Source organism: Phyllobates terribilis, unplaced genomic scaffold, assembly GCF_046119375.1.
Source record: "Phyllobates terribilis strain yellow unplaced genomic scaffold, ASM4611937v1 Scaffold_3__8_contigs__length_932513732, whole genome shotgun sequence".
In the NCBI taxonomy this organism is placed as follows: Eukaryota; Metazoa; Chordata; class Amphibia; order Anura; family Dendrobatidae; genus Phyllobates; species Phyllobates terribilis.
The window spans coordinates 306870982-306884230 of record NW_027362763.1 but is presented as its reverse complement, the minus strand read 5'-3'; the positions used below and the strand labels follow the sequence as shown (position 1 = coordinate 306884230).

The 13249-nt window shown below is 38.9% G+C and overlaps 1 protein-coding gene across 4 annotated transcripts in view; it reads left to right on the top strand.

The window, feature by feature from the left end:
• PEX5L (peroxisomal biogenesis factor 5 like) overlaps positions 1 to 13249 on the top strand; it is a 408598-nt gene that overhangs the window by 379560 nt on the left and 15789 nt on the right. For all 4 annotated transcript variants that reach the window (XM_073674969.1, XM_073674971.1, XM_073674970.1 and 1 more), the window contains 4 exons: positions 6788 to 6904; positions 7330 to 7473; positions 11036 to 11106; positions 11549 to 11746. In XM_073674969.1, the coding sequence (XP_073531070.1) occupies positions 6788 to 6904; positions 7330 to 7473; positions 11036 to 11106; positions 11549 to 11746 (530 nt within the window). The remainder of the gene's footprint in view (positions 1 to 6787; positions 6905 to 7329; positions 7474 to 11035; positions 11107 to 11548; positions 11747 to 13249) is intronic.

Genomic DNA, 13249 nt, shown 5'->3' with positions numbered 1-13249 from the left:
AAGTTTTTTCTTTTTGGCTACGTTCCCACGCTGAGCTTTTGGTGAGTTTTTGATATTGCAGATTTTCTGCACCATTTCTGCACCCATTAAGTAAAGTAGATTACTTGCATCTTTTTCGAACATGTGCTGCGTAAAAAACGCATCAAAAGCTTATCGTGGGAACGTAGCCTTGGAGTGCAGATTTTGTTAGAATACATCAAACGTACTATTTGCAGAGAACCTAAGCTGCCATAACAGCATAAAAGCTTCCAAAGTGTCCCAATTTGGGAAATTAAACCCATCAGGGAATTAAACTATAAGTGCGCAGACTAATTTGACCCTATGTAATAAGTACACAGTGAATGTTGCACAGAGAAAATTGCAAATATGCCAGAATAAAGCCCAATACAGTATCTTGAGCCCAGCTTGTGCTTCTGGAGACATGCATACTTTGTTAAAGGTAATCTGTTAGTTGATTCATGCTGACCGCACTATGGGACAGAGCCTGGCTCTACCATTGCAGCCAGGTATGTTTTTTTTTAGAAAAACAATTGCTCCGTTTCAGTGAAAACATTGTATAAAGATCCAGCTGGGGACTATAGAGAGAAACCTGACTACTCTAATGAGGTCCCTGACTGGCTTCTCCCCACCCTCTGCAGTTGATTGACAGGTCTCTCCCCACGTACACACAGGAGAAACCTATCCATCAACTGATTCGTAACTTTTATATTTTTCCATTGATGAAGTTGTGCGACTAGTCTAATGCCGCCCTCGGCTGACTTCTCTCTACACTGCTATAGTTGATTGACAGTTCTCTCCCTTGTGTGTAAATTCAAAAAGAGTGGTGCGGAAAGAAGCCAAATTTTCAAAATGTGTTTTCTCTGAAATACCATAGTGTTTTTGAGAAAATCAAACCTGACTGCACGATACATGCTGCCGGTGGTTTTGACATTGTGAATTGACTGACAGGTTCACTTTGATTAGGTTCTCTCCACTATATCTGGGTTGCGCCTGCGCAGAAGAAATTTTAAATACTATGATAGTGGGCACCACTCAAAATAAAATATTGGGATCAACCTACCATATACCAGTAGACAGTAAATGTAAGAGCAAAAGAAGTCTGCGAATACAGTGGTACACCAAATATTAATAAATATCAAATCTTTAGTAGATAACAGACAAACCAGAGCATAGAAAAACAATTAAAACCATTTAAAAAGCACAACTGGCTATAATAAACAAGATCAAGTTAAAATAAAACAAGATCTCCACTGTTCTTAACTGATAGATTATTATAAGGCACCTACACAAGTATTGAATGAAAAAAGAGGAAAACCAATTTCTGCAATTAGTTGGAAAATAGTTCAGATAGTACTGAAATGCAATACAGAGTTGTGAATACTTGAGTACATAACAGGATAAACCGACTATCTGACCTGCAATAAGGGATACCAAGTGCAACAATCACTTAAACAGCAATAGAGGATATTAACATATATAGCAGCAAATAAAAACCTATTGTTGGCACAAACAGATAGTCACCTATATGTGATTGCCTAAGTGAACAGTGGTGAGGGAGAACACCCACGCGTATTGCCACCAGGATTATGGCTTCATCATGGGTATCCCTGTATTCGCAGACTTCTTTTGCTCTTAAATTTGCACAGAAGAAATTTGAAGCCAGTACCCGAACAGTGTGCTGAAGTGAGGACAGTGGCGTTCTGCGCAGACCCAAGCTTTCATGAACGATGCTTGAAGTCACACATGCATCAAGGGGATGAATTTACATACAGAGACTGCACTAAGCATTAAAATAAGCTTTGGAGGCAGACTTTCAGGAAGGTTTCTGTCCTAACATATTAAGAAAAAAGATAATTTTTCTGCAGTAAGTCTTAAGATTGCAGATATCAAGGTTTCAGTTTATTTAACTTTCAATGACCTGCATGCCCATATAAAGATGAGTCATAGCATGAAGCTAGAAAAAGAACCAACGCCATTTCTAAATTATATCTGGGTGTACATTAATCCACCATTGAACAATTTGTCTACAAATGGAGACTATTTGAAACTATTCTTACTCCTCCTATGAATGAGTGTCCTGTTAAGATTTCCTCAAGAACCCAACAGGTAAACCTCAAAAGGGTGAGAAAAAAACAAGAGTAAATACAAAAACATACAGATTTGAAACATACAGATGCGACACCTGGACGATAAAGAAGCAAGAAAGAAGAAGAATCAACGCCTTCGAAATGTGGTGCTGGTAAAGGATCTTATCAGTACTATAGCTGGCAAGAAAAACAAGCAAATCAATTTTGGAGCAAATCAAGTCAGACATGTCACTCGAAGCAAGGATAACCAAGCTATGATTTGCCTACTTTGGACATACCATACGAACAGAGTTATCACTGGAAGGAATTCGTGGTTGGAAGAATAAGAAGGACTAAAGTGAAGAGGAAGACCAGCAACCCGATGGATTGATACTATCAAGATAACAGAGGAGAAGACCCTGGTGGACCTATCTAGTCTTGCACAAGATCGCTCTTCCTACAGAACATTCATCTATCAAGTTGCCATGGCTTGAAATCGAGCCGAATGTCATTAAATAATAAATACAAAAAAACTACTGAAGGCTCTATAAAGAGTAAAGTACTTTTGTTCATGTGACCACTAATAAAAAAACACTGAACAAGGATAGTGTTTAAGGAAGCAAATTCACAAAGTGTTCACAAAGCAAGTCAAGTTTGCCCAAGACTATATGGATACATAACACTATGTTGTATGCTATATTGTAGAAAAGATAACACATTACACTAATAACAAAACCTCATCCTAACTGTGAAGCATGGTGGATGGATAATGATTTGGGACTTCTTGGCTGTCTCAGAGCTTAGAATGCTTGTGATCATTGACGGGACAATTAATTCAATGGTATATCAAATATTTTACAGGAGAATGTAAGTGCAGCAGACAGTATACACAACAAGACAATGACTCAAAGTGTACAAGTAAATAAACTGAAGAATGGTGCTCAGCTAAACCCTATAAAGATGTCATAAGATCTGAAGAGGCCTCACATGTAAGAAATCCCAAGAATATAGATGAACTAAAACATATTTGCTGAGTGGAAAGTTTGAAAATTCACCATCAACATTTGAAGGTGATAATTTTGAGGTTATAAACAGGTTTTTAATTTCAAGGGTTCACTTACTTTTCTCAATGTTGATGTTTAGTCAAAGTGCTTACTTAAACACTATATTTATTACTAATCAATGCAATATATAGGTAATTACAAATGGTTTACTTACTTTTTCCCTCACCTCTACATTAAAAATGTGATCCCCTATTTTACTATGTATTTGTGGGGTTTTTTTGGCATACATAGTTACATAGTTACATAGTTTGTAAGGCCGGAAAAAGACTAGCGTCCATCCAGTTCAGCCTATTTCTTGTGCACTACAGCTATTCCGCAGCGTTGATCCAGGGGAAGGCAAAAAAAAACCATGCGGTATAGGCCAATTTACATCATTGAGGAAAAATTCACTTCCCGACACCAATCTGGCAGTCAGATTAAATCCCTGGATTAATTAATTAAGCATAAGATGTAATTTTATTGTTCTCAAGAAAGGCGTCCAGGCCTATCTTGAACTCTTTAAGTGAGTTGGACATCACCACTTCCTCTCCCAGAGAGTTCCAGAGTCTCACGGCTCTGACCGTAAAGAATCCCCTTCTATGCTGGTGCAGGAACCTCCTTTCCTCCAGACGCATAGTGTGCCCCCTCGTCTTTGTCACCATCCTTGGTATAAACAGGTCATGGGAGAGATCTCTGTACTGCCCCCTGATGTATTTATACATGTTTATGAGGTCTCCCCTAAGCCTTCTCTTTTCCAACTTAAATAGACCTAATTTTGACAACCTCTCTGGGTATTCTAGTCCCTCCATTCCCTTTATTACCTTAGTCGCCCTCCTTTGTACCCTCTCTAGCTCCAATATGTCTTTCCTGAGCACCGGAGCCCAGAACTGTGCACAATATTCTAAGTGCGGCCTTACCAGCGCTTTATACAGAGGAAGAACAATGTTCTCATCATATGCCCCTATTCCTCTTCTGATGCATGCCATGACTCTATTTGCCTTCGCAGCTGCTGCCTGACACTGGGCACTCCAATTTAATTTGCTATTAACCAAGACGCCCAGGTCCTTCTCCATGTCAGATTTCCCCAACGGTTTCCCATTTAATAAGTATGGGTGATTGTTTGCCATATAAGGAACAAATTGGAACTATTTAATTTGACATTTGTGAGAGAAAATTATCTTCTTGTATTACAAAATATATTTCCTTTACTAACTACTGACTCCCTACCGCTGAAAGAAGGTCATCTTTCTCTATATTTTCAAAGAATTGTTTTACCCAGCTCTTAATTTGCTGCTTTAAAATCCACAAAGGGAACCCATCAAGTCTCTGCTATTTCTAACTAATCTATACTTGATTAAATATGTAAACATATTAAGCGACAGAGTGGCCTCTCCTCGACAGAGCATTGGAAGATATGATGAAGCGCTCTTGCTTCTCTCTGATTAGCTATATGAAAACAAAATGTAGCTTGCACATTATCAGAGCTTTAACCTTATTCATTCTCATCTACAATGAAAAATATATAAAGGAGTTTTCCTGTTTCAGTACACTATTGTTCCCAGGAAGGAATTAGTGTAGAAAAAACAGGGGTTTGCCCTAGTCTTTGTTGTTTGTCTGCTGCACTGACATTACATCAACAGCGCTGCAGCCAATCGCTAAGCTCATTAGCTGTCTAGTTTACTGAAACTGGAAGTTTTTGTTGTTCGATATTATCATTTCCCCAAAAAAATCTATTGTAATTAAAAGTTCTTAAATTTTCAGATTTTACATTTTTGGGTGAAATTTTGATACCACAATGAAAATGTCAAAGTTAACTTTCCGGGAAGCATTAATCAGTTGTCAGCCAATTTTCACTAAGTTGTCTGTAATTTTGACTAGGAAATGACTGAAAAGAATTTGAAAAGCTTGGCAGAAGAGGATAACTCTAGGTTCTATATTTGCAGGTGATTTTTTTTAGAATTTTAAAGAAATCAAGTTAACAGCACCAGCCAAAGCTGTATTGGTCATAAGGGTCATTACCTATTCCTAAGCATCAAGATTTTTTTTAGTACAGATATACATGCCTTAATATACTGGTGTCTTACAGTTGGAGACATGGTGCACTTTGTTAATCCATTCAGAATGGCTTTCTTATTCTGAAATTAAAGTGACAGAGTCATGCTAAAAAGTAATAGAGCTCATGAGTTCACATGTATTCAGTCTCTACCCACTCAGCCTTACTGACAGCTGCAGTAAGGATGCTACGTAATAAGGGATGACACTGTACATAACAAGAGATAATGCAATGTAATAAGGGATGGCACTGTACACAACAAGAGAGGATGCTGCATAATAAGGGATGGTCTTATACATAACAAGAGTGGATGCTGCTACATAATAAGGGATGACACTGTACATAACAAGACAGGATGCTATGTAATAAGGGATGGTGCTGTACATAACAAGAGAGGGTGCTATGTAATAAAGGATGGGGCTGTACATAAAAAGAGAGAATGCTATGTAATAAAGTATAGCACTGTACATAATAAGAGAGAATGCTATGAAATAAGTGATGGCACTGTACATAACAAGAGAGGATGCTATGTAATAAGTGATGGTCTTATACATAACAAGAGAGTATGCTATGTAATTAGGGATGACACTACATAACAAGAGAGGATGCTATGTAATAAGGGATGGCGCTGTACATAACAAGAGAGGATGCTATGTAATAAAGGATGGTGCCATGCATAATAAGACAGTAAACTATGTAATAAGGTACTGCTATACAAAGTGTGAGCTCAGGGAGTAGGGACTGATGAACTGTCAGTCAAGTTAAGTGGGTAGAGACTGAAATTTAACATTGAGAAAGGATTATGCAGCCATTCTGACATTATCAAAGTAAATATACCAGCCGCATAAGGTCTAAGTGATCTGCTAATACTTTATGTACTTTGTATTCTTTACTATAAAGTTGCATACAGTTTTTTAAATGTTAACAGAAGAAGATGACACAGGGCAGATACAGAAATGAGTTTGATAATGTACAGTACATCTCTATTCATATGTAATATATTGCATTTGTTCTGTACATTAAGGCCCCGTCACACTAAGCGATGCTACAGCGATCCCGACAACGATACGACCTGTCAGGGATCGTTGCTGCGTCGCTATGTGGTCGCTGGTGAGATGTCAAACAGTCAGATCTTCCCAACGACGCAGCAACGATGCGGCGACCCGTAACGATCTGTATAACAATGCACGCCTATGTGTTTCTGTGTCTGGGTCGCTAACAAGGTCGTTGGTAAGGTGTCAAACGCACCGATACTTGCTACCCAGCGGGACCTCACCGATCAAAGAAATGTCCAGACCATTCCGACATGACAAGCGATCTCACAGCAGGGGCCTGGTCGCTGCTAAGTGTCAAACGTAGCGAGATCACTGCTGAGGTCACTGCTGCGTCACAAAACGATCTCGCTTAGTGTGACGGGGGCTTTATAGAAGCTCCAACATTCACTTATCAGGTGTTATACCTCTAGTCAGGAGTGACTAATTGTGTGTAGTGCATTGTTCTTCTGTATGCTAATCTTGCTTTTTATACTCACTGCCATATTGTGGTTAATGTTTTTAAAGGCACTATAGAAGAAACCTATAGATGAATTGTAAAATGAGCTAAAGATTTCATTATATCTTTCCTAGTCAGACACAGAATTTTGGGATAAGATGCAAGCTGAATGGGAGGAAATGGCAAGACGAAACTGGATTTCTGATAATTCAAGTTCATCCAATCCATCTGGAACATCTTCCAAAGAAACGGTATGTACATTGTAGGCAGTGATTCTGTGGCAGATCACGAAAGGCTCATGCCAATTGCTCATGCTTTGTGGTGGTTATTTTGGTGTAATATGGCAGTCTTAAAGGCGACCAGGACTTCATTATAGAGCTGCACATAACATTCAGCGAGGTCTGGACAAAGTGGACAAAGGCGTAGACATACATATTAATATTGCGCAGTGTAAAGAAGCTCCTCTGTTCACAAGTCTTGAAAAAGTCCCTAACTAGGGATGAAACGTTGCCACCTTTGACATGATGGATCAATAAAAGCACAATATATTGGATCTTTTGGAGTGCTGCTTCTATTTTTCAAAGATAGATAAATGTTATTAGTATAGTTTATTTTCAATTTATTGTTGACATAAAAAAATAAAATAAACTATGTAATTTGTATTATTCCGGTGCAGGGTTACTATTTCCATACGGAGAACCCATTTAGAGAGTGTTCTGCAGCCTTTGAAGAAGGAATGAAGAAACTAAAAGAAGGGGATTTACCAGTGACCATCCTGTACTTGGAGGCTGCCATTTTACAAGACCCTAATGATGCCGAGGTAGCTAAGTTTACATAGCTGTTTCATTATATTAATAGTTTAGCAATTTTAATTCTCAAGGTGATACATGCTTTTTTCTAAAGTCTGTAACGTAAAATCCTGCATGCTAATTATACAAAGGATGCTCGTTTAGAAAGCTCAATTAGGCTACAAAGAACGGATTAAAGAATAAAAGCCAATTAGTAACTTAATGTATTGGAAATCACCCTTGTTAATCCACACAATGGAAATTCTAGGAAGGATATGCACTACTTTTATACCGGGAGATAATTTAAGAGACTTGTCAAGGAAGATTAGTTTGAATAAGCCTTGACATAAGATTTATTTCTCAGGTTCTCCTAAAGAAAGTCAATAGCAGTGGTACAAAGTCACTTGGCAGCAGAGCTGCCATCAAGGTAGTGCATGAGATACTGCAGTTAAGGGCTTAAGGCCCCGTCACACTAAGCGATGCAGCAGCGATCCCGACAACGATGCGACCTGTCAGGGATCGTTGCTGCATCGCTAATACATCGCTGGTGAGCTGTCAAACAGGCAGGCTCACCAGCGATGAGGGGAGCAGCGATATCGTGGAAAGAATCGTTCCACGATATCCTGCTCCCGTTCCCAGCCTGCTGCTTAAGCAGGAGCAGGCTGGTAACTATGGTAAATATCGGGTTACTAAGTGCGCGTGTGCCCCTAGTAACCCGCTGTTTACCATGGATACCACTCTGCTACGGTGCGCTGGAGCCTCCGCTCACCGTAGCAGAGTGGTATCTATGGTAAACAGCGGGTTACTAAGTGCGCGCGTGCCCCTAGTAACCCGATATTTACCATGGTTACCAGCCAGATCGTTGGTCCCGCTGGTCACACACAGCGATGTGTGCTGGCCAGCGGGAGGCCAACGACCAAAAAATGGTCCAGGACACTTTGCAGCGATCAGCGACCTCACAGCAGGGGCCTGATCGTTGCAAAGTGTCACACATAGCGACATCGCTGGTGAGGTCGCTGGTGAGTCACCAAAACCGTGACACAGCAGCGATCTCGCTAGCGATATCGCTTAGTGTGACGGGGCCTTGAGTCTAATGAAGAAGCCAACACTTGGCAGTTAGATGTCAGCTGCCAAAAAAGGACCACTGCAAGGTACTCACATAGGTACACGTGAATGAATTTTACTTAATCCTTAAAGAGGGTTGCCACTCTAAGATCGTTTTCACATATGGGTTTTAATCTGCATTATATCACTTGCTAATACATTGGTATTATGAGATCAACACCGATGTCTTGCTTACTCTGCTGCCACTTGTTTCTTACAGTCTTCTACGCACACTGCACAGCGGTCCTAAAATTTACAGATAATTTGGGAAAATGTGTTTTTCAATTTGAATTTCTCTGCTGGTAACACAGATGGTCATACTACACAACGAGTTTAATTAGCACCAATATTATGTTGGCATCATTTTGTAAAAATAAATATTTTTTAGAGACCAATTTAGTTCTGAATTGGCTTTGAGGGGGCTATTAATAAGAAGCATCCAAAAAAATTGCCCACCAATTGCTCACTTCTAAATATTCAAAAAGTAATTTAGACATTTTAGAAAAGTCCAATATGTGGCCCTAATGTGCACCTTGACTCAAGCACAGACTTTATTAGGATGTTTGTCAGGCACCATTTCAGGTTTCCAAATGCCCTGAGATGCTAAAACATAAGATTACTAGCACAGTTTACAGGCTAACTTTATTCCTTCTGTCAGTATAATTACAGCAATATCAGATATACACATGCATCATTCATTAACATGACCACCATGAAGTGCAAAGCTGCTTATATAGCGCACCTACACTATTTGCCTAATGCAGACCTGTCCATCAGTCTTGTACAATTGACAATCTCACATGAGCCTGCTGTTCTGTTGGATGAGACTGATGGACAGGTCTGGTCACCGGCTCCTCCACCAGCAGCCATTGTATGGACTGGAGATCTGTGCAGTCTGTGGGGAAAGAGCAGGAGGAGAACCTGTCGTACCTGTATGGTAGTAAGTGCTACAAAATCATGTCCCCAACACATCTGATAAAATAAAGATGAAGTGGACAACCTCGGCAATTCATTCTGTATCCAACAATAGACAGTATAATACAGAGGGTATAGGTGGCAAACGGTGCAACATTTTTAAGGAAACCCAATTGCAAAAATGATTTTTAGCCCCAACTGCATGCGTTTAAGTAAGAAAAAAAAATATCCCCAGATGTGGACCCCCTTTAAGGACGGGAGTGCAAAATGAAAGACTGAATCTAAAGAAGCTGGGTTTAACCTGTTCTGTTCCCTCCAGACTGTGCCCACAATTAACTCAAAATTGTGGCCCCATTGTACACTGAAAATACCACTTTAAAGTGTGCCTTTTGCTTGAGATATCTTTTCAGAATAAGCTCTCATATGAGAAACAAGACTATTTCCGGTCATTAATTGACTTATAGCTAGTAATTTTCTCCAGTTTTTCCCTATGCAGGATCTATCTCTAATTTCTAGTTGTCTCTTTGATAGTGTGTGGATGCGAGCTATAGTGATGTCTTCTGTATACTTTACATACAGAGAGATGGATTCCTGCTTTCCTGCTCTCTTGTCTTTTTGTAGCACACAGAATCAGCAGCATTTTGGAGGACATTATTTAGCAGTACTTAGCAGTGTAGCTGTGAATTCAACACTGAAGTAAAACTTACTAGAAGCTGCAGTAAAATCTTCCTGTGCGTGCCTTGTTTCTCACTGTGCTGGGTGCGCCTCACTCCTCCTCCCTCCTCTTGTCGCCATAGAATTTAATAGGACCTGTATCCTTATATGTCTGTGTGCTGTCAGTCTGTCTTGACTGAGACAGATTAAGGCTATGTTCCCACATGTTGTGTTTTTTTTCAGTCAGAAATCTGCAGCAAAACTGATCTCACGCAGGAAATCAGCTGCGTCAAATCTGCAGGTTTTGCTGTGTTTTTTATGTGGTTTTGATGCGTTTTTTCAGTGTTTTTTTCACCGTCCTTCTGTCTCTATTTAGGCATGTACATAAAGTTCTGCGAAAAAATGAAACCCATTCTATTTTGCCATCAAAAACGCTGAAAAAACGCATTTGCGTTTTTTTCACCACCCATTACTTCCAATGGGCGAAAAAACGCCGCAGAAATGCTGAAAGAAGTGACATACTCTATTTTCCAAGAACACAACCAAGGCACAAGACACGCAGTAAAAAAAACACAAGAGTTTGTGGGAACAGAGAATTCTGGTTTCTCATAGACTTTGCTGGTACTGCAAAAAGCAGCTGAAATTTTTCATATAAATCTGCAGCAAAATACGCTGAAGAGCATAACGTGTGGGAACATAGCCTTAGGATGATTTTCAGAGTGAATGGTAAGTTCAGGAGGCAGAGGGGAGGTAAAGAAGTGGCTCATAAGTGGAGAACGCAGAAAATTTATCTGATAAGATATATTACAAAGTTTGTCATGTTCACTTACACTATTGATTTGTGGAAATTTTTTGAAACCGACAGTGACCATTTGAAGAGAAATTAGAATTATTAGAAAATTGTAAATAATTCTATTACAGGCATGGCAATACCTTGGCATTACACAGGCGGAGAATGAAAATGAACAGGCAGCGATTGTATCTTTACAGAGGTGAGTTTCAAATTAAATCATTAAACTGTAAAAGAATCCACTTCAGCATGTACATGAGAAATTATCTTTAATATATCCTTATTTAAATAGAGAATGTTTCATTGAATCGAATAGGATTGCTCAGGTGGCAAGCACGTGCTTTTCTGTAATCCCATTGAGATGAATAGGACAAGCACAGAAATTACTGCAACAAATCGATTGTGTGATTTTACCCTTATTAATAGGAATCTATACTCACAACACAATTCTTCCATTAGCAGATACTAATTTTAGGTTCAAACTATTTAACCAATCAGGTAAATAATTCAGAAAGTAAAAATGACTGATTATAATGAAGGAATGTCATCTTTAACAATGTTTCCCCACTGTACATAATTCATTTATATGATTAATTTTGTGATTTTAACGGGAATTAATTTTCTTAGTTTGTATTATGTTCTAGGTGCTTACAGCTACAACCAAATAATTTAAAAGCTCTCATGGCCTTAGCTGTCAGCTATACCAATATGGGACACCAAAACGAAGCATATGAAGCGCTGAAGATGTGGATGAGGCAAAATCACAGATATAAGTACCTAGTAAAGGGTAAATCTGAATCCCCAAACCTGACACGGAGAATGTCAAAATCTGTCTGGGAGAGGTGAGATTCATGCGCAAATGTTTCAAGACTGACACAAATTTTGGTTTTCACAAAGTTTTGCTGTTTTTAGATCTTTTAATCGGATATTTCTATGGTTACTGAAGTACAATTATAGAAAAATATTTAGATTTGAGAGTCCTCAGTGGTTGATAACTTTTTATTGGCTAACTGAAGATATGGTAACAAATTGCAAGCTTTCGAAACTACTCAGGTCTCTTCATTAGGCATAGTATAACAAATAATCTGAAGACTCACGTATTTATACACAACTGGGCACAAGAATAATTCAATAGATGAGATAAATGACGTAAAGCAGAATTATTACTATGGGAGAGGGATAAACAGTTGTGGCTGTAAATATTGGAATAGTTTATAGATAAGGAGTGTGAAAGTTTGGGAATATAAACTCATGATGACCTTTGCCAACTTCAGAGCAGGAATGAATGTGTCGAATGGATTTATGTCATTCTACATCAACTAAGAATGTGCCCCTCAGACCTTTGGGGGCATCACAGCCTGGACCAGACTTTAATCACAGGATAATAAAACTTTCACACTCCTTATCTATGAACTATTCCAATATTAACGGCCACAACTATTTATCCCTCTCCCATAGCAATAGTTCTACTTTACGTCACCTGTCTCATCTATTGCAGTATTTATGTGTCTTGCTTTGTATAAATATGTTACTCTTCAGATTTTGTGTTATACTATTCCTCATGAAGAGACCTGAGTAGTTTTGAAAGCTTGCAATTTGTTACCATTTTTCAGTTAGCCATTAAAAGGTATCAACCACTGAGGACTCTCAAATCTAAATATTTTTTTCTCTACTGGCTAACACGGTACAAAGATATATATATTTTTCCTGAAGTACAATTATAAGCATTTCAGACGTTTTTACAGTTTTATTGACAAATACATCAAAGACTTAATATTTACAGTGTTGACCCTTATTTTTCAAAGCTTCTACAATTCACCCTGACATCTGGATATCAGCTTCTGGGCCAAATCCTGACAGACCACAACCCATTATTGTTTAATCAGTGGTTGAGGTTTTTCATAATTTCTGTGTTTTTGTTTGTCCATCTGCTTTTTGGGGATTGACCACAGATTCTCAATGTGATTGATACCTGAGGAGTTTCTTGAGGAATTTTTGGCCATGGACCCAAAATTTAAATGTTTTAGTCACCGAGCAACTTAGTTATCACTTTTGCCTTATGACACAGTCTCCATCATGCTGGAAAAACCATTGTTCATCACCAAATTGTTACTGGATCATTAGGAGCAGATGCTCATGGACAATGTTTAGATACCATTCTCTATTCATGGTGGTGTTCTGGACGTAAGAGCAGCAGCAACTCTCACTTCTTCCAAATGTCAATTTTGTATGAAGGAAGTGAGAGTAAAGTGGCTGCTGATTGGCTACAGGGCTCACATGGCATAACAACGTCATCCAAGCCCCAGGAGACCCGGCGCTGATAAATGAAGGTGAGTATAGGCTGT